Source organism: Mchenga conophoros, linkage group LG17 (genome assembly GCF_057382185.1).
Source record: "Mchenga conophoros isolate Kocher_MC1m ecotype Shallow Benthic linkage group LG17, M_conophoros_male_GT1.1, whole genome shotgun sequence".
In the NCBI taxonomy this organism is placed as follows: domain Eukaryota; kingdom Metazoa; phylum Chordata; class Actinopteri; order Cichliformes; family Cichlidae; genus Mchenga; species Mchenga conophoros.
Genome location: NC_140542.1, coordinates 37,700,229 through 37,722,932, shown reverse-complemented (window position 1 = coordinate 37,722,932; position 22,704 = coordinate 37,700,229). Strand labels below are relative to the sequence as shown.

The 22,704-nt window shown below is 40.3% G+C and overlaps 1 protein-coding gene across 1 annotated transcript; it reads left to right on the top strand.

The window, feature by feature from the left end:
- The first annotated feature begins 728 nt into the window (after positions 1–728).
- Positions 729–22,367, top strand: LOC146555887 (sodium-coupled monocarboxylate transporter 1-like). Its single transcript, XM_085252332.1, has 17 exons — positions 729–1,058; positions 1,180–1,299; positions 1,903–1,968; positions 2,068–2,119; positions 2,233–2,300; positions 2,682–2,720; positions 3,002–3,117; positions 13,595–13,735; positions 14,528–14,657; positions 15,546–15,634; positions 15,813–15,922; positions 16,030–16,097; positions 16,231–16,317; positions 20,999–21,213; positions 21,389–21,489; positions 21,582–21,670; positions 21,751–22,367. Exons 1-17 carry the CDS (start codon positions 840–842, stop codon positions 21,868–21,870), a joined length of 1,830 nt encoding a protein of 609 aa, XP_085108458.1. The 5' UTR covers positions 729–839; the 3' UTR covers positions 21,871–22,367.
- The last annotated feature ends 337 nt before the right edge of the window (positions 22,368–22,704 follow it).

The window sequence follows — 22,704 nt, the reverse complement described above, 5'->3', positions numbered from 1 at the left end:
TGATTAAATGACAACAAATAACCGCAAAGTTGTTTTTATAAATACTTTTAATTACATTATACATGTTTGGACAGCTATTTTCAAGGGGTAACTATCTGCAGTACAGACTTTGATGGAGTGGAAATATTCTCACACTTTCAGTCCAAGCTTCTTCTCTTTTTTTTTACATGCTTGTATTTATTAGCCTCTTTAGTTGACACAGAGACATATGCAGTTTTCACCTTCACTTTTTCCATCCAAACTTCAGCTGAAAACGTGCTGTAATTGGTTTGCCTCAATGCTATGTTGTTCACTTGCACACAGATTTTCCATACGCATGCCTAGTTATTTGTGAATATCTGACCTATAACAAACAGCTGTTGGCTGGCTGCTTAGTTCTGCCTCAGATGAGAGCAACCTCTTTGCCACAGTCGACATACAAATAAATAAACCGTTTATTTATCAGGCTTTTAAACAACATCGAGCTCGTTATACAGTCGTTAGGATGACTTGTGTCATGCATCAGTTTGAAATGTCATCTTGTGACCTTATTATCCCCCGTTGTTGTGATTAAACCTGTATTTGTGACTCTAAAAAAAACAAAAAAAAACAAACAAATATTTGCTGGCCTGTGGATTTTTCATATATTGCAGCTACTGTACTTCCCTGGAACTAACTCTCTCTCTATATCCACCTGTCTCCCTCCCTCCCTGCCTCCCTCACACACACCCACAGCGGTGTGATTTTGCTCTCAGCTCAGTGTTCAGTGAGATGGTGATGTGCCAGGACTTCTACACATGGGGGAGGTTTGAATAACTTTCTGAATAAATCTCAAAGCTTTGTTTCCAACTTTGACTAAAATGGCAGTTACCTCCTTCGCATTGGCGGACTATGTGGTGTTCGCTCTCATGCTGGTGGTGTCCGCTGCTGTGGGGATCTACTACGCCTGGGTGGACAGGAGCCGGAGAAACCCCGGGAACTTTTTAACTGGAGGCCGCAAGCTGACAGCTCTGCCCGTCTCCCTGTCCCTGACCGCCAGCTTCATGTCAGCCATCACAGTGCTGTCCTTTCCAGCTGAGGTAAGGTAAAACGCAGATTCACAAGGGACAAATCCAAAATGTGACGGTTATTGAATGGAAGCAAGGCTGAACTTTCTTTTTTTTTTAAATAGCTACAATAATTCATACAATCCCTCTGTAGGTTTACCAATACGGAGCCAATATCGGATTTTACGGTCTCTCCTATTTAATGGCGATGCTGATCACATCTGAGGTCTTCCTCCCCATCTTCTACAAGCTGGAAATCACCAGCACTTTTGAGGTAAGAGTACTTTTTCTTCCCCCTTTTTCAGCGCTGTGCTGTGTGGATCGTCTTATTTCTGTTTTGCAATTCCACCAGACTCTGTTTACACAGGAATGAAATGTCTACATGTGAAAGATAATTTTGAACTGTTATCGAGAAAGGGACAGAGACATTTGATCACCGTTGCACTACTGTGCAAACAAAAGGCCTGTGTTAGGCTTGGTAAAAAACAAAACAAGAATGACACTGAAAGAATAAAGAGCACGTCGTTTTTGTGGACTGAGATAGATAAAATACAATATGGCCAAGTAACTTGGTAAAAGTCAAAGAAAGTCGAAAGTGGTTTGTAAAGAGAGCCCCGGCTACTAAACATTATGGTGTGTGGTTTTCAAGTTTCAGATGTTGCTTTTGTCTCACTTTATGTCATGAACTATGGTGCATGGAGATGAAAAACAGATTATCGATAGATTCAAACCAAAGAGGAGTAAAGGGAGTGATTGGGTTCGACTTTAAGGCGCTGGTTAATTTGTAAACATGAGACGAAAACATTTTATGACTTGATAGAAATGCATCACCTTACTCATACTTTTATCTTGTCTCTCTACTTCTGTCACTATGAAGTATCTGGAGCTGCGTTTTAACAGAGCAACCCGTCTGCTGGGCACACTGCTGTTCATTGTCCAAACAGTGAGTAAGAGGCCTGTCTACACATAATTACAGGGTTTTGACCTGTGTAGGTAAAACCACATATCAGTCACTCGGGGAACTTTTTTTTTCCTGTGACAGATCCTCTACAGTGGAATTGTCATTTATGTTCCAGCTCTTGCTTTAAACCAAGGTATGTTTGCTTGCGGTCCAACACAGTGGTCACATTCATAAAACATTCCTGCACGAGGGCACTTACGCGTACTCGGTTTTATCCAGTTGACTGACCAGTGGTTCATTCCTCAGTGACCGGGATGAATCTGTGGGGTGCGGTCATTTCCACGGGAGTGGTCTGTACATTTTACTGCACACTGGTATGTAACAAAATTTGATTGAATGAATTCTGCGGTCCCCAATTTTTTAATGCATTTTGACAAGAATGATTAAATAATGAGAAAATGGGTTCATTCAAGCTCAGCCCCGATCACCATCGATCAGAGGATCCCAGTGTCATCATGATGATACACTTCTGCACACCTAGGAAACCTCAGAAAGTGTGCACTACTTAAGCTTCCCTAGACTCATGCACATGTGGAAGTTTTTCAACCTTCTTTTAATGCAATGTCTGACTCAATAATTGTAATCAGTATTATATCTGCAGTTATTGGTTCTTGAAGGTCTAAAAGAGTCATACCACCAAATGGAAATATACAGCAGCCCTTTGTGAAATCTGACTTTGGTCTGCATTGTTACAGGGTGGTCTAAAGGCAGTGGTGTGGACAGACGTGTTTCAGGTAGGCTCCTCGGGGAAATAATAACACACCAGGTGGTTGGTGTGGTACTGACTAAATCAGAGCTCACCCGTTATGCCTCATGCTGCTTGTGGTTGGAGAGACAACAATGTACACTGGTGTTTCATAAATAGTAACTGCACACCACATCAGCATGCTGGTGTTTTGCTTCATTCAAAACACCAGCATTTTCTGCTCTTCTTTACAAGTCAAACACTAGTTTTTATCACCGTTTCCATCAACATTCAATAAGCAAACTAAAAGTGGTATTTTTTTCCCTCCAGCTCGGTGTAATGATCGCAGGTTTCCTGTCTGTCATCATCGCATCTGTCATCCTACAAGGTGGAGTCATCAACATCTTTTCAGATTCACAACACGGAGGGAGAATCAACTTCTGGGAGTGAGTATTCACCAAAACATTAAAATGAACGTTCAATTTAGCAGCAGGAAAAGAGTCAACTGTCGGCAGAAGAGGAACAGTAACACTAATTTACAGTGACAGTTTTCATGCTATGGGTTGACTCAGTATATCATCACTAAATCAACAACAATATACATACACAGCAATAAGAACAATTCTTTCCACAAATGCAGCTAAGCACCGTAGCAGTTCTGTGGAAATTTAATGTCTCATACTGTGGAGCATTCCTAGTGTTGTTAAGGTTCACAATTGAGGAGGGAGAGTACAAACCACCCTTGGTCCAGAAGCTCTTGGTCAAACAATGATTTTAATGAATACACACGTGTGGGAAGAACACTCTGTACGCCGACAGCAAGTGATCTCCGACTTACTAAAGCACAAACAATTATTTTATAACATCAGGGTTTGTTTACTGACGCCCCTTCATGCGTCACAGGTACATTTTATACATAGATCAGATCAACACCACAATGACTTTTAACCCAGAAGATCATCTTCTATTTTCATGGCTGGTACTTTCCGTTCTTGTCTTAAAGTGAATTGTTCCTCTTTCTTGTCGAGACATGACTAATCTCTCCTCTAAATAAATCTAACTCATGTGTGTGTGTTGACCTCACATGCTCTTTGTGTCACCTCTTCACCTACTAACTGTCTGTGTCTCGTCCTCAAATGCTCTTTCTCAATTCACCTGTTGCACTTCTGACCTTTCACTAGACCAGAAGCTCACTGAGACTATGTGTATGTCTTCTACTAAATAAATGTTTTAACCAAGAACCTCTACTAAAACCTTAATATGAAATGATCTGATATATAAGTGTTTTGTAAGCATGTATTGCAATTCCTTCTATGGCTCCAAGTCACTTGCACAATAGATTGTCCGAACATCGCGCCGAACAAAGCTTCCAACCCCCAATTAATTGACCGAGCTCCAACTCTTTAATAAGCACAGATATGCATTGTGTATAAAATAGTCAGAACTGCACCTGAAATACAAGGTCAACATAATAACTATATGCATAACATCTTAAGGCCATCTTAAAGCTATCTGTTACATTGTTAAAGCAATGATCATACTGCAGATTATATTATGCTGGTCAAATACTTTTTGTTCATCCCCACAATCCCCCTTTCGACCTCTGGCACACCAGAGGTCGATACATAGGTTGTTGTTCACTCCTCAGTCCACTCGACTACCTCCAGATCCATCATCGGCATCATGGACATAGGGGCCACCGCCCCAGGGTCCACTGCCTTTACAATCACCTTCTCTACCAACCTTCGGGCACAAGGAATGAGACAACAACCACAGGTCACCAAAATACCCACCAATACAGATAGAGACAACATAATTGACAGAGCAAGCCCCTTCCACTTTCCCTTTTTTACTCTTTTTATTTAAACCACCCCTTTTCAAACTCTCAATTTGTTACCACTCCTTTCTGTAGGCGCGGCGATCTCCTCCTAGGCTGCTCTTCTTTCTTCGGCCTTCCAGGTGGACTACTGGTCGGCCCGTTGCACAGGTGAAGAGGTTTATTCTGCCTCTGTTCCTTGACACCTGCGTTCTTTGAAGACGAATTTTCCTCCACCAAGCTCTCGTGTGCGGGTGCACTGGAAACTGTCTCCCAGTCAGCAGCTCATAAGGGGTGAAACCTGTGGATTGGTTAACAGAACATCTTATGGTCCTCAAAGCAATGGGCAGGGCTGCGACCCAATTTAGCCCTGTCTGCGCACAGATTTTAGCCAACTTGTTTTTCAAATTTAGGTTCATCCTCTCTACCTTTCCTTGAGATTGAGGATGATAGACCATCCCGAACTTATGTTACACTCCCAACATCCTCTCTACCTCTTGCAAATCTTTGTTCTTGAAGTGAGTACCATTGTCTGATCTAATTCTCTTGGGAAACCCATGCCTTGGAATGTAATGATTGATTAAGCACTTAATCACGCTTTTCGCGTCTTCACGTTTGGTCGCCCATGCTTCGGGCCATCCAGTCAGAACATCCACACACACCAACAAATACCTCACCCCACCTGGGCCTGTATCAATCATGTCGGTATAATCAATCACGACCTCTTCTCCTGGCCTTTCTGGCATGAGAAACTTACCAGCTTCAGGTTTTACTGCTGGCTTTGGGTTGTGTGCCCCACAAATTAGGCACGTTCTGGCCTTTTCCAGTATCATCCTTCTCAAATCAGGATGCCACCATCGGCACAAATTTCTCTCCATCTGTTTCACTCCCATGTGACCAAGCCCGTGAGCCTCATTCACCTTCTGTTCCGCCATTTTGGCCGTTAAAGCGGGACGCCCATCTGGCCCCCTCCACAAACCGCCATCTTGCCAGGCTCCTTTGTTTTCCCACACCCCCTTTTCCTCTGGGGATGTCTCCTCCTGAGCCTGTCTAACTTCTTCCATGCTGTTAGTGCTAACCTCCTCTTCTGGGGTTACCTGCACCATTTGTCTCTGTCCTTTGTAGCCCGCTGCTTCCTTTGCGGCTTCATCAGCTTTCTGATTTCCTTTTGCCACCATACTGTCTGCTTGTGAGTGGCCTTTGCATTTTATAATACTTACCTCGTCTGGGTCCTCCAGGGCCTTTTCCAGTTCCTCCATTTCCTTTTTGTGACAGATGGGTGCATTAGTGGCCGTTCTGAACCCGGCTCTCTTCCACTGAGCCAGTTCCACATGAGCTGCTCCAAACGCATATGCTGAGTCAGTGTAGATGTTCACTCTCATGTTTTTAGCCAACCTCAGGGCTCGAGTTAGGGCTATCACTTCAGCTCTCTGGGCCGACTGTTGTCCCTCAATTTTTCCTGCTTCTTTCACCTGAAACTCAGTTCCTACTCTACAGACTACTGCATAGCCGGCTTTTAATCCTTCTTCATCTCTGTGGCAGCATCCATCTGTGAACCAATCCTCAGCTCCATATATGGGCTCTGCCTTCAGGTCTTCCCTGATTTTTCCTTCAACTTGGGCTTTCTTAATACAGTCATGTGGTTCTCCTGACCCCATTAGGTCTGCCATATTTATTCCTTCATGTGTGAATATCAAATTTGGCGCCTCTAAAATTTTGCTCAACCTTTGTTGCGTCAGTGGAGTCATTGTGAATACCTGTGAGTTCACATAGGCCACTACACTGTGTGTGGTAAGCACTTTCAGTGGGTGTTCCCTCACTATGTGTGCTGTTTTCTGAATTATCTTTGCTACTCCTGCTGCGTGTTGTGTGCATGTGGGATGCCTTGCTTCTGTTGAATTTAATCTTATGCTGACATACATAAGTACATCCCTACCTCCCCCTTTTTTCTGAAACAACACACCATTCACAACTCCCTTTGTTTCTGAAACATCAAGATAAAATGCCTCATCATAGTTAGGTGTGGCCAGATCTGTGGCTCTTGACAAATCCTGTTTTAGCGAAATGAACGCTGTCTCTGTGTCCGGCGTCCAAGGCAATTCAGCCTTCAGATTTCGAACACCAACTTTCTTGATCAGGTCCCTTAAAGGGGCAGTTTTACCCGCATAGTTCGGAATGAACTGCCTGCTGTAACCTGTCAAGCCAAGAAAGGAAAGCAACTCCTTCACAGTTCTTGGTTTTGGATGTGTCAGAATTTGGTCTCTGTGTGTGTTCATTAACCCCACTGATCTGTGTGCGATCACCCGGCCCAGGAATGTTACCTCTGGCCGGACCAACTGCAGTTTTTCTTTACTCACTTTGAAGCCACACTCCGCCAATCTGTTCAACACCACGAGCGATGCTGCCGTACAGGCCGCTGCTGACGGGGCTGCAATAAGAAGATCATCAACATACTGTATTAATGTACAGCCCTCTGGCAGTTGACATGGGGACAATGCCTCTTTCAACACCTGATTGAAAATTCCTGGTGAGAGTGCAAAGCCTTGTGGTAGGCGTGTGTACCTAAATTTCCGGCCTCTGTATGTGAAAGAGAAAATGTCTCTGAGTGACTCGTGCAGTGGGAGACAAAAAATGCATTCGCTAGGTCAATACATGTGAACCACTTTTGGTCCCCAGTAATTTCGGTCAGAGCTGTGTAGGGATTTGGTACAGACACAGTGTCAGTCCTCAGTATGGCATTTATTGCTCTCAAATCATATGCCATACGGTACTTCCCTGTCCCATGTTTTTCCACTGGCAAAATAGGTGTGTTCCAAAATGACCATGAGGGCTCAAGCACTCCTGCCTTCCACAGCCCTTCAATGGTTTCAGCTATACCTTCTTCTGCTTCAGTTTTGTGCTTATATTGTGGTCTGTTAATTGGTGTGTCAGACTTCAGCTGGAACAGGACAGGCGAACAGTTAGCTAAACCTACATCTGTGGGCCCTGCGGACCACAAAGTATCAGGCAATTTTGAGAGCTCAGCTACTGCATCAGGATGATCCATTCTTTCCCTGCCATGTATTCTGGAGATTTCTTTATGTTCTAAGATCACTGCATCGTTGGACAAACAAGTTATGCGATATATTTTACATTTTGGTGCATACCAGACATTTGGAATTTGGGTGCTTTGCCAGCTGGCGTTGTCCAGCGCCCGCTTGACCATCGGTCCCAGATCTCTTGGCCCATGACCCTCGTGGACCGCCAATGTAATGTGAGGGGCTGAATCCTCTCCCACATTGTACCAAGGCAGTTGTTCATCAGTAAATTTCACAGCCGCGGCCACACCTTCTGGTCCAACATAAATGTTATGTGTTCGCACATTCCACGTCTGTCCCTCAAGATCAGACTGGAACTGTTCCCGATAGATATCGTTATCTTCCCTATCATAAAAGAGTGTAACGTGGAAAGGATCTCGCGGGGGAATAGACGGCCAGGCTCATTATCCAGGGTTTCCACAGCTGATAATGTCTCAAAATGCCTTCTTCCACCAGCCTCCCCCAGTAGATTTCGGCAGTGGATTGTTCAGAGTTCTGGACTAGATATTGAGTCTTTTGAAGGTGATCCCAGGCACGGGAATTCTTTTCCTCCAGGCAGAGTAACCATCAGTCCATCTGGTGAGCACATGATTGTGGCTCCCAGTTTCACAAGCAGGTCCCTGCCCATGAGATTTGCAGGCACCTGTGAGGACACCACATATTGGTGTTTCAAAGTCTGTTTTCCCAGCTTTGTCAATGCTGGATCTGTCAATGGCAGTGTCATTGGAATCCCGGAAAGGCCTACCACATTAACTGTGTGACAGGAAAGTGTCGCACTGTCTGGTGTGTCTTTCAGTGTTGAGTATGTTGCTCCAGTCTCCACCAGGAAGGGCAATTCAGTGCCTTCCACGGTCATTGACAGCATGGGTTCTGCCGTCCCCACGCTGTTCAGTTTCTCCGGGCTCCGTCAGTATTGCTCCCCCTCCCAGCCCCAGTCAGCTACTGGGTACTGGGCGACTGGTGCTGCATTCGGGTTTGGAGCTTGATGTGCTCCCCTGTAAGCAGCTCTTTGTCTTGGGCCTCCTCGTGCCTGGGGTTGATAGCCTCGCCTCTGATAATTTCGCAGCGATTCAGGGCATTCTCGGGACCAGTGTCCTTCTGCTCCACAGCTGTAACAGCCAGTCCAAGACACATTGTTAGGATTCCCTGGATTCCGAGCCCTTTGTCCTCCCCTCACGGATCCACCACGCCCTCTCTGCGGTCCACCGGTCCCCCAATTCCCTACTGGTTGACGCTGCCTTGGTGCATTGGCGGGCCAACGGTCATCAGGGTAGAGACCCGGATCCTGATCTGGCAAGTCAGGCACAGGATCGGGCTGAGGCCTTGCCACCATTATTTTCCTTGCGCTCTCTTTATCCTCTTTCTTTCTGTCTCCTGCTTTGTTTTTTGCTTCTGCCAGCTGCAACTTAACCAGCCACGCCTGGGCTTCCTCCAACTCTTTCTTTTGTTTGTTTGCCAAATCCTGTTCCTGCTGAAGTCTGTGGGTCACATGTCTATCCCACTGCACCGAGTCTGCAACGGCAAAATCTGGGTTCTTTTCCAAGTCAACTGCAACCTGGTTGGGCAGCCCTGCCAGCACTGCCGAACGAAACCACGCTCTACTTTCACCCTCCTTCCCCGGATGTATTCCTGTTTCTAACAACCATTGTTCCTTTGCTTTAGCTAAACACTCTCTGGGTGTGTTTTTGGGATCCCAAATAATTTTTGGAATGGCTCCAGAGTTAGGAGTTGGGTACTTCTCCCGGACTGCATCTGCTAAGTCATTCTGCACCTCATGGTATGGCAGGTCATTTGCATATCTGGTTGTTTGAGCTATCTGCTCTACATCTGCTAACCCACCACCCAGCATACAACGTCCGGCCAAAGCGCGAAAATCGCCCAGCGCTAATTCTTCTCCTTCCCAATGTTCTCCCTTGGTTATTGGTGGAAGTTGTTTAACCAATGCTTCCAAATCTCTCACCTTATAGGCGTGATAAACTGGTTCGTTCTTTGGACCTGCTATTAGAGGCAGATTTAAACCAGGGTCAGGAGCTCCTTGTTCAAAACTCACTTTTCTACTCTTCCTCAACTTTCCTTTTCCCTTTGAGCTCTTAAATATGGGCCGTCTCTGTGCTTGGTCTCTCTTCACACTTCTTTTCCTCAAAATTAGGCTTGTACTTGGTTGGGGTTCAGCTCCTCCATCTTCGTCCTCCTCCTCGTCCTCTTCTTCTGATGACGTCGCACGGTCTTCATTCTCCTCTTCTGGCCCTCCCTGCATTACTCTCTGCTTTATAACCTCCAATGCCGTTAATGCCTCTATTGACGCACGTAGGGCCTCATGCATTTGTCCATACACTTCTCCTTCAGTTTTTAACACCAAGCTCAGAGCTATTTTATCACCCAGCCCTTTCTGTTGGGATGTAATAAGTTTGCTTACCTCAACCTCCATCGCTTGGCACTCCTTCTCTGCTGATTTTAATACTCCAGGGGAAGCCAAACGAATAGCTTTCTTAAGCTGTTCAAGCTGATCCTTCAGAGGTTTGCATCCCCTTTTCCCACTAGGTGTCGCACCCGAGCTGTCAGCCATTCTCTGAAACACAGACTTACCTCTTCCAATGGCGTTGGTCGACTCCACCTTCTAGGTCTAGGTCACCCAGACACGCTTAACTTTCGGTTTCAGTCTTCGTCTCGCTGTTCTCGCAACCACTGGCTCCTCTTCCCCTGCTCGGTGACACACAAAGTTTAACCCAGCACTTTAGACGCTGTCCTCGCGTTCTCAAGCGTTGACACTCAATCAAAATTATTCGCCCTCAAAGTGTTAATATATGACACCAGCAACCCTTATGCGCAACGCGCTCACCTCCGTATACTTACCTCTCCAATAGTTCCTCGGATTAGTGTTTTTTCATTTTTTCATTTATTTTAAACCCATTAACGGCGCTGCGCGTCCCTTATATACTTTACAGCAACACACCCTCAAGCGTCCCTCAACTTGTCCCGTACTAATAAATTTAAAACCAAGAAATCACCTTTATGTCATTGTGTCAAAGCTTTCTCCATTTTGCACAGCCTGCCACATGTTTAACAAAAAAATCGCTGCCCGAGAAGGCTCCCACATATCAAGGTGGTCGTTCTCACAAATTTCCAGCAGACCCTCAAATAAACAAAAACAACGACCCAGGCAGGCTTCCAGTTCAGCCTCCTCAATTTCTATGCACACCGAAAACTCATGGGGAGATTCTTCTGTCTCCCCGTGTCCTACACAATTCACCTCCAAATGATCCCCTACAATTGAAATTTCAGTGTGGAATGACGCAGAGATTAACATTCCCTTTTTTATTTACTATATGTAACCTGAATTTTTTCTCTCTTATCAAATAACAAAGGTTATCTTTAAAATTTGTTATTGAACTACTAATTAAGTTGCTTTTTATGGTATCAGTGGTAAACTACCCCTAAAAAGTCCACTTTATTGCGTGTTCATTGAGTTACTTCTATTAAGGCTATTTAACAAGTTCAATTTACACATACTCATTAATCTGTCACGCTTATTAGTGGCTCATGGTTGCTTAAAGCCTATGTCTGACTTGACCACAGAGTTAGAGCATCATTCAATCCTCTCAGGATGACCACTCCACTTACTCTGCATCCAGTCAGCTCATGAATTAACAACACTTGCAGACTGTAACCCTTTTATTTTTTGTTTATGCCTTCAAATCCACCTTAAATCTTCTTACCTAAACGTTGGTTTTAAACACAAACAATTCTTATATTCTACTTTGAAACGCTGTCACCATTCATATATTTACAATGTTATTATATACTAAGCCAGCATTTTAATCGCAGACATTTATCCACATTTGCAAACAATAGTTATAGAGCTGAATAACACACAAAACCGAAAGCATAGTCCTCTCATGCGCTCTGCATCAGCTGCCTCATTTGCATGCACACACACTCTCCATCTAAAAATGGCAGCAGGCAGTCAGTGCATTGCTGACTCGACACACAGCCTCCTCTCACACCAAATTTTCTTATTCTATATTACAACGACGTCTTATATTTACAACCACTGTCAGATCTGTCAGCTTTAGCGCCTACACAATTTCGACAAATTTAAAATAACCGCCCAGCGGATAAACTCCCTGAGTTTTTTGCGACCAATTAACCAGTATCAGACTCTACTGTTTCTGGCCTCATCTCTAAAATCCCTAACTCAATTTAAAAGCGTCAACCAACCCAAACTTTGCCTGAAGCTCTATTTTTGGCGTTTCACAGCCAAGGCTTACCCCGAAGTGTTAGGTTAAAGTTACACGCCCGAAGTCCAACTTCTCCTGTCCAAAAAAGCGCAGACTACCGTTCCAAACGGTAAGGAGACTCTATCTCCTAGTTATTCTGGAGTGCCCCAAGCTCCACAGTGACCAACTGACTATCCCTCTTCGAGGACAATGCCTAAGTGTCCTTGGCATTGGCAAGCGTTACCTCTGAGCACTGCGCTTCCTAGAACCCCCACGGTTCCGTTCTAAAATAATTTATAATACTTTGAAACAACAATCAACACCCAAAACAAGTGTATAACTGAGGCAGGTGCAACCTAGTGGTCAATGGAGACTCCAACTCACAAAATGACCGCTCAGGTCCACTCTTATGACCAAATTTGGACTCTAACCAACACAATAACCAATTCCCTACCAAACTACTTGAGACTCTAACTCAATTTCTTTGGGACTTCAACCCAGTATTTAAACTTTTCTTATCAGACTCTTAACTGCTTCAACTCATGAAATTTTCATCAAAATCAAAACAGACATCCACCAGTAACTTCAGTGAGTAGACTTAAATTTTATCATATCCAATTTGGCACACTTTGGAAATAATTCAACAGGTAGTGCCTTACCTTTTGGATAAGCCGGCTTATGCCCACTCACTTCGACCACTGGAATTCATGTCTGCCCGTCAGACCACCTAAGACCAAATTTCTCCATCTACCCCTCCTCAACCACCGGACGAAGCCCCCAAATGTTAAGGTTCACAATTGAGGAGGGAGAGTACAAACCACCCTTGGTCCAGAAGCTCTTGGTCAAACAATGATTTTAATGAATACACACGTGTGGGAAGAACACTCTGTACGCCGACAGCAAGTGATCTCCGACTTACTAAAGCACAAACAATTATTTTATAACATCAGGGTTTGTTTACTGACGCCCCTTCATGCGTCACAGGTACATTTTATACATAGATCAGATCAACACCACAATGACTTTTAACCCAGAAGATCATCTTCTATTTTCATGGCTGGTACTTTCCGTTCTTATCTTAAAGTGAATTGTTCCTCTTTCTTGTCGAGACATGACTAATCTCTCCTCTAAATAAATCTAACTAATGTGTGTGTATGTGTTGACCTCACATGCTCTTTGTGTCACCTCTTCACCTACTAACTCTGTGTCTCGCCCTCAAATGCTCTTTCTCAATTCACCTGTTGCACTTCTGACCTTTCACTAGACCAGAAGCTCACTGAGACTATGTGTATGTCTTCTACTAAATAAATGTTTTAACCAAGAACCTCTACTAAAACCTTAATATAAAATGATCTGATATATAAGTGTTTTGTAAGCATGTATTGCAATTCCTTCTATGGCTCCAAGTCACTTGCACAATAGATTGTCCGAACATCGCGCCGAACAAAGCTTCCAACCCCCAATTAATTGACCGAGCTCCAACTCTTTAATAAGCACAGATATGCATTGTGTATAAAATAGTCATAACTGCACCTGAAATACAAGGTCAACATAATAACTATATGCATAACATCTTAAGGCCATCTTAAAGCTATCTGTTACATTGTTAAAGCAATGATCATACTGCAGATTATATTATGCTGGTCAAATACTTTTTGTTCATCCCCACAGTGTACTGCTAGTGATTTCACTTGTTGTAAACTCCTTTAAAGCACATTTTTGTGAATGGTGCACATTGGAGATTAGCTAACCAGCCTCTTGAATTCAGAAGCAATCAATAAACTCAAATTTCTCCCTTTTTATGTCTCATCAGCTTTGATACAAACCCTCTGAGAAGACACACTTTTTGGACTGTTGCCATTGGAGGGACATTTTTTTGGACCAGTATATATGGGACCAACCAGTCGCAGGTTCAGAGATACATCTCCTGCAAGAGCATTGCTCATGCTAGACTGTGAGTCTTGTTTTATTGCACGATGTATGTATGGTGGTGGTGGTGGTGGTGGTGGGGGCTTCTCAACAAAAAGCTTGCCTTAAAAATGCCAGTTAGCGGTCAGTCATATGTTACACTGCAGAGACTAATATAGAAATTCATCCATATTTAAAAGACGAGGAGGCAGAGCTTTCAGCTTTCAGGCTCCTCTTCTGTGCAACCAGCTTCCAGTGTGGATTCAGGAGACAGGCATCCTCTGTATTTTTAAGATTAGGCTTAAAGCTTTCCTTCTTCATAAAACACAGTCAGGGCTGAATCAGGTAACCCCGAATCCTTCATTCCTATGCTGCAGTAGGTCTAGTGTTTCTTCTTCAGTCACCTTTTGTAGTCACTTTTTGTTCATATACCTGTCTGCCTTTAATTATTAGTTATTATTAATCTGGCTCTCCTCCACAGCATGTCTTTATCCTGTCTTCCTCCCCTCACCCAAACCGGTCGCAGCAGATGGCCCCGCCCCTCCCTGAGCCTGGTTCTGCTGGAGGTTTCTTCCTGTTAAAAGGGAGTTTTTCCTTCCCACTGTTGCCAAAGCGCTTGCTCATACGGGGTCATGTGATTGTTGGGTTTTTCTCTGTATGTATTATTGTATATTGTATTTACAGTATAAACTGTTTTGAGGCACCTGTTGTTGTAATTTGGTGCTATATTAAAAAAAAATAATAATAATAATAAAAAAATATATATATATTATATAAATGTTTTTTTTTATATAAATAAATGGATGCAAGTACATTTATTTTCTGTTTTCTTCTTTAGTTCTTTGTTCATCAACCTGTTAGGTCTGTGGTTGATACTGTTGTGTGCAGTGTTTGCGGGAATGTGTCTTTACTCAATCTATAAAAGCTGCGACCCCTGGACATCTGGACTGCTTTCTGCACTTGATCAGGTATGACATAGCTGAGAGTTACACTGTAACAAATTACACTCACGCATGATAGAAAGTTTACCTCATATTACTTCTTATAGTTCTTATATAACTGCCCCAACAAGCATCAAGGCACCTAATTTGAGAAATAAACCAGTAAGAACCCATTTTAAACGATATCTTTAGGCACTCTATTACCAGAAATTTGTGCCAAAAACACATCATTTTCCTAGTTTCTTTAGCTTAATCCCAAAACTAACACAGTTTCTCAGGCAAAAAATAGTATTTTCCAACCAACAAGGTGATTTCCAAAGAGCTACTAGTCAGAAACTTCATCTCAGCATGGTGTGCAGAGTGCTCTTTTGGGTGGAAACAAAAGGCCTGTGTTAGGTGTTAGATGATAAAAAAGTGGTAGGCCCAAGAAACTACAGAAAACTACAGTCGTGGTTTATGGTTTGTTCCCATTTTTTCCCAGTAGCATTTAAAGAAACGAGGAGTGTCTCAAGACTGAGAATTCACTTCATTAAACTGTAATATGAAAATGTCCTAACCAAGGCCCTTATATCAACATTTGATAGTTAGACTCACTATTGTTATGAAAAATGTGTAATGGCACCAGTGCCAAAGTACACCCTGTGTTAATCTTTGAGACACTATCATCTTTGAATAAACAGTACTTGAAATCATGGGTGTGTCTTATCAGTGATAAAACCTTACAAAAGTAACAAAGTTACAAAGTAACAAAAATTTGAATATTACTAATCAATGGTAAATAGTAGCTACTTAATTACTTAACTGTGTGAATACTGTTGAACTAACAGTTTAATATCATTATTATCAGTAGTTTGTATAAGGTATGACTCTCTGGCCCTCTTGATCCATTAACCCAGTCTCACTGTTCCTCTGTAGTTGATGCCTTATTTGGTGATGGACGTCTTGGGAGACTATCCTGGCCTTCCTGGTCTGTTTGTGGCAGCAGCATTTAGTGGATCTTTAAGGTTATTGAATATTTAAGATAATACTTTCAACAGATTAAGTACACAATGAAAATTTAGTGTGTTTACTGTAGCAGCTTGCAGTATAATGCTGTGATTGCTATCTAAAAGGCAGGTTAGTTGTATCGTGCCTTGTTTTTGACTCGACTGTTCTTGGGTTTCCTACTATTCCAACCCATAGCACAGTCTCTTCTAGCATCAATGCACTGGCTGCAGTGACAGTGGAAGATCTAATCAAACCATATGCCAGCATGTCAGAGAGACAACTGGCCTGGATCTCAAAAGGAACGAGTAAGTAGATAATCACTGTGTTCAGTTTAAGACTGGCATCGCTAAAAAGCAATTATGAAAAATTATTAACAAATGAACGCCCAATATTTTACCATTATTGTTTGCAGGCCTCCTGTATGGAGTTTTATGCATTGGGATGGCTGGGTTGGCCTCACTTCTAGGACCGATCTTCCAGGTACAAATCTGTCAGTGTGTAAACTCCACGGTTTATTTAATCAAGAAAGGAAAACTATTACAGGATCTATGCATTTGTTAATGATAGAATATGCTGTCTGCAGCTTAGCTGGTATGTGCTTTCCTCTAAACAGGCAGTCATCAGTATATCCGGGGTCATTGGAGGTCCTTTACTTGGACTGTTCACTTTGGGGATTCTCTGTCCATTTGCCACGTCAAAAGTAAGTATATCCCTGTTACACCTAATTCCAAAAAAGGCTGTCAATAAACATTCAGATTAAAAAAAATGATTCAGGAAAAAGTTTTAGTCACATTAGACCATAGAGACCCAGAAAATGTGCCATTTCTTAAAAAAATAACAGCTCATTTTGAACTTGACAGCAGCAACACGTCTCAAAAAAGTTGAATTGAGAGCAACAGAGGCTAAAACCCCCACAGTACTTTATCTACCTTCATACTACATATATCCCTGTTATTTAATAAGGCTTCATCTTTAATCGTCCCTTTAGATTTTGTTTGGGCAAACAAAGGTACTAATAATTGACATCAAAGAGAGACAAAATGGCAAAGATGAAGAAAGTCGAAGAAGATCTGGAAGAGATTAAGCATTCACTTAATTCGTTGACGTCGGAAATTGAAAAAGTAAATAAGCAACAAGGAAAATTAATGTCGATGATGGAGCAAATCAAAGAACTAAAAGATCTGGTCAAGGAGAAAGATAAGACAATCCATTTTTTGGAAAGGAAGGTGGACGACCTAGAACAGCAGGCTCGACTCGAGGAAATGGTCATTACAGGTCTGGAAACTAAACACAGAACATATGCGAGAGTTACCGAATCTGGGACTGGTGCAAAACGAGGAGAGGACGTGCCCCCGATGGAGGAGCTACAATCGTTGGAACGGCAGGTTGTGGAATTCTTTTCGAGTAAAAATCTTCCCCTGCATAGTAACAATATATCTGCATGCTATACTCTTCCTAGAAGGCACAAAAATGCTCCTCCAGCAATTGTAGTGAGATTTGTTAATCGAAAACACAAAGTAGAATTGCTGAGACGGTCCAGCCTTTTGAAAGGAAGTGGAGTATATCTGAATGAACATCTTACAAAAAGAAATGCAGATATTGCAAGACAAGCTCGTATTTTACGGAAGGAGAAAAAGATTCAAGCAACCTGGACCAGGAATTGCAAAGTGATGATTAAACTGAATGGAACACCAGAAGAAGCCAAGGTTGTAACGATTAAGGAACTTGAGGAATTGGACAATTATACGTGATAATATGATTAAGATAGACAAATGGTTGCGACCAATTATGGCTATAACTAGTTTATTTTTGGCAAGGTCAAATGCTACCTCGGGAGGAAAAGGACAAAAGGAAATTGTAAAATTGGATATGGAAGATAACAAGATCAACGGACTTTAAAATATGTTGATAAATGAATGTGAGATTGCTTAGGATCTTTTCTTTCCTTTTTCAGTTTTTTTTTTTTTTTTTTTTTTCTTCTCCTTCTTTTCTCTTTTTTTGTTTCCTTCTCTTTCTTATGAGGTAATAGATAGCGCTAGAATAATTTATGCATTATGTTTGACGACACAGATTATAAATCATATGATTTTGAAGTAGGTATTGACCCTGAAAGGAATGTGCTTAATACAATTAATGTCACATGTGATTATTTTACAGAGGAGCAATTCAGGGATAAGGTTGATATAGTCAATACATTTTCTTTAATTCATATTAACTGCAGAAGTCTTTATAGAAGTTTTGCTTCGATTGAAGATTTTCTGTATAGTCTGAGAGGCAAGTTTCAAATAATTGCTCTGTCTGAAACATGGTTAGATGAGAATAAGGGTTGTAATTTTTGTATTGAAGGATACGATTTGTACTTTGTGAATAGAATTAAGACAAAGGCAGGAGGGGTGGCACTTTTCGTTAATTGTGATTTGAAATGTAAAAAAGTTGAATGTATGTCTGTTGTTATGGATGATTTAATGGAGTCTGTGACAGTAGAATTGGATATAGAAAAGAGAAGTAATATAATTGTAACGTGTATATATAGGAAACCGGGATCACAGATTGAGTTATTTACAGAAGCAGTAGAAAATTTATTGAGTAAGGTTAAGGGAAATAAGACTGTATGTTTGTGTGGTGATTACAATATTGATCTTTGTAAAGTGACAAATGATAAGGCTTCGTCAGATTTTTTTGAATTATTATATGGTAAAGGATTTTATCCTTTAATTATAAAGCCGAGTAGAATAACGGATAAATCAGAAACATTAATTGATCATATTTTTATTAATAGTTTGGAGAATAATATTGAAAGTGGCCTCATCATAAATGATATAAGCGATCATCTACCAGTCTTTTTTATTTTCGATTTAAAAATGAAAAGAAAGAAAGAAGCTAGTTTTGTGAGTTATAGAAGGTTAAGAAATGATGAAGCAATTAATAGGTTTAGACAAGATCTCATGGAAACGGACTGGAAGGAGGTTTATGTTAATGAGGTCAACATTGCATACGGAGTATTTTTAAATATATATTTGGCCTTGTATGATAAACATTGTCCATTGATATCATTTAAGCATAAGAAAAAGAATATAAATAGGAAACCTTGGATAACTAAGGGTCTTGCAAATGCGTGTAAAAAGAAAAATAATTTATATAGGGAGTATATAATATATAGAACTAAAAATGCGGAAATGAAATATAAACTATATAAAAATAAGTTGGTATTAATATTGAGGAAAGCTAAGAAAGATTACTATAATAAAGTTTTTCAGGAAAACAAAAATAATATTAAGGGCATTTGGAATATTTTTAAAGAGGTATTGGGTAATAAGAACACACCCATAGTTCGGCCTAATTATTTTATTAATAATAATCAAGTTGTTAAAGATAAGACCGAAGTAGCAAACGAATTCAATTCTTTTTTTGTAAATGTTGGACTTACTTTAGCAAATCTAATCAGGAAAAATGATGATCCAGGAGATGAGGAAGCCTGGATAGGTGATAATAGAATGGTTAATTCCATATTTTTAGCCGATACTACCATAAAAGAAATAGTAGCAATCGTAAAAAATTGTAAAAATAAAAAATCTACTGATTGTGATGGTATAGACATGGTCATAATTAAAAAGACAATAGATTGTATAAGTACTCCTCTTTGTTATATTTTTAATCTTTCGCTACAGTCAGGAGTATTCCCTGACAGAATGAAAGTGGCAAAAGTAATACCATTATATAAATCAGGAGATAAGCATAGTTTTAACAATTATAGGCCAGTGTCTCTTTTATCACAGTTTTCAAAATTGCTAGAAAAACTCTTTGCACAAAGACTTGATAGTTTTATTGAAAAATATCAACTAATACATGAAAACCAATTTGGATTTCGTAAAAATAGGTCAACGGCATTAGCGTTGTTGACTTTTATTGAAGATATTTCATCTGCAACACATAATAATAAATACACAGTGGGAGTATTTGTTGATTTAAAAAAAGCTTTTGATACGATACAACATTCTATTTTGATTTCTAAATTGTATAACTATGGAGTGAGAGGAGTAGCATTGAATTGGTTAATGAGTTATTTAGAGAATAGGTTGCAATATGTTTATTATTTTGGCAATACTTCTGAAAGACTGAAGATTGTATGTGGTGTTCCTCAAGGTTCTATTTTGGGACCTAAACTCTTTAATTTATATATTAATGATATTTGTGACGTATCTAAAAGGTTAAATTCGATTTTATTTGCAGATGACACAAATTTTTATTGCTCTGGAGAGAATTTGCAAGACTTGGTTGAAATTATGACTTCTGAGATGTTAAGAATAAAAAAATGGTTTGATGTAAATAAATTATCTTTGAATCTGACAAAAACGAAATATATGATATTTGGCAATCGTGTAAAGGAGGATAAAGTCATTATGTTTATAGAGGAAGAATTGATTGAAAGAGTTACTGAATTTCGTTTTTTGGGTGTAATAGTGGATGAGAATTTGACATGGAAATCTCATATTGAACATATTAGAAAGAAAATGGTCAAAAGTATTTATATTTTGGGTAGTATAAGAGATTTATTAAATTATAAAACAATGCGTATTTTATATTTTTCTTTGTTTTTTTCATATATCAACTATTGTGTTGAAGTTTGGGGGAATACATATGAGAATACCATAAAACCTTTAAACCTATTACAGAAGAAAGTTATACGAATAATTCATAATGTTAAATATAGAGAACATACAAACAAATTATTTATAGAATCAAAATTATTAAAATTAGGAGATTTAGTGAAATTACGGACATTATTAATTATGTTTAAGGCTAAAAATAATATTTTGCCTTTTAAGTTACAAAGAGTATTTTTGATGTGTTCAAGGGGAGAAGAGAATAGAAGGAAATTTTATTTTAAACATCAGTTAGCCAGGACTACACAAAGATTAATGAGCACAACGGTTAGGGGTATAAGACTGTGGAATTCACTTCATTATAATTTAAAGAATTGTATAAATTTACAATGTTTTAAAAAGTGTTATATGTTTAAAACGATAACTCAGTATGAAGAATGCGAATGAATGTGATGTTGGTTTGGGATTCGACCGGAGAGAAATGTCAATATTAGTTTGTTCCTGATTTTTTTGGTGCCCACCGGTGATATAAGTTCGATGGTAGATAGGGGGCAGGGTTTAATAAGAATATTTTCTTCTTCCTGCTCCTTTTCACACATGGTTGTTGTGTTTTGTTGACAGAAGATGTGGTTGTTTTGTTTGATTTGTAGTACCAAGTGTGAAATAAATAAAAATGAAATGAAAATGAAATGAAATGAAAACGTTTGCATATCCTTTGTATCTTTTTCTATGGAACTGTACACTTTTTCATGTTGCACTCATTAAAATGTTTTTCAGGGAGCTTTGTCAGGTGTTGTGTTGGGGCTGGCTGTGTCTCTCTGGGTGGCCATCGGAGCGCAGATATACCCTCCTCCCCCTGAAATGAGTCGGCCTCTGTCACTGACCACTGAAGGCTGTAACTTTACAATGACGGACAGCTTCAGCTGGACCTCCACTCATGTCCCAACATTGCAGAGCTCCACAACAACAGCCCCAGTACTTATCAATAGCAAGTAAGTGTAGCTAATAGAAAAGATCCATAAAGTAACTTTTTTTTTAATGCCCTGGATGAACATTTATAAAAAAATTTAGCACACTGATGAGTAGACATTAGAAATCTTGATGACAATTGTTCTTTTGATGGTATGAGCAAGATTTCACTTCTGGTTTCACGACTCCCATCATCAGGCCTGCGCTGGCAGACTGGTACTCAGTCTCCTACCTTTACTTCAGTCCAATTGGAACTATAATAACTATAAGTGTGGGTCTGATAGTCAGCGTGTTGACAGGTAAATAACATCTTTATTCAGCGCACTATGGTTAACGCTGTCCTCTTAGGAGGTTATTGATGCTTTTTGTGTGTTGTTATTGAACATTTCAGGAGGTCGGAAGCTGAATGTAGAATCCAGGCTCAGGCTGACAAAAGAAGACACAAGTCTTTACTACTTGTTTAAATTGATCAAAGACAGAGTAAGTACTGCTTCAGTAAGCGAATGTCATATATGACAGGTTAACTTACTGAGTTTCTGCCCTGTTTTCCCATTTTTTAGGCCATGAGACGAAAAAGAAAGCTTGATCTGAAAAAGGACAGGAAGAAGACATTTGGCAATCCTAATCCTGCTTTCTGTGATGTTGAGCTGGATTTGCCACAAAGCAGCATTTCCACCTAAGAATGTAGCTGCTTTTTTAAAGTATAAGCTTCTTTGTTTCTCTATGATCTTATACAGGAAATGCAATGTAGAAGAGGAATTGTGGTGGGACTTTTTGCAAATGCAGACTAGCACTTGTTTGAATTTAAATTGTGCAATAGTTATTATGTACTGATCAATCAGCAATAAATATGAAGCAATAATTTTAAATGATGCCACAGAAATATATAAAAATCAAAGGTCTATTTATTTAAGTAATAAAGTTTTTAAATCATTTTTCATGTAATCAGATTCCATTAAAGTTAACATATTGTTATGTAATAAAATTACATGTAATTAAATTGATTAGAGTCTGTATTTTTGAATTGCTTCGGAGGCATGAAAAGACAGCTAGGTTCTCAGCCTGGTTCTCTCCAGTGTGATCCCTTGTGTGCCATGGGAGTAAAATAACTATCTTCATAGTCTTGGTGGAAAATGTTACTATTGTGCCAATATGCCATGCTGATATGTTTCAAGCTCTGTCTTCCTGGGCTACAGCAGAGCCCAGTGAAAATTCATCAAATTAACTGCAAAATGCCATATTCCAACCATATTCCACTCAGTAAGAAGATAAATATAGTGTTCTTATATCTTTGAATATGTGTTTGCTATATTTTATATTGATACAACATTTTTATTGGTTTATTTCTGGTTTTGTCAACAGTTTCACACTTTTTCCTTATTAAATCATCCAACTCAACTGTTCCTTGGATTTTGATTAGGAGAGTGTTTAGCTGTCTGTATAGCTGAGTCTACGTTCACGAGGACAACACTTAGTGAGGACAGAACATGCACCGTGCCACGTGGCCCATAGGG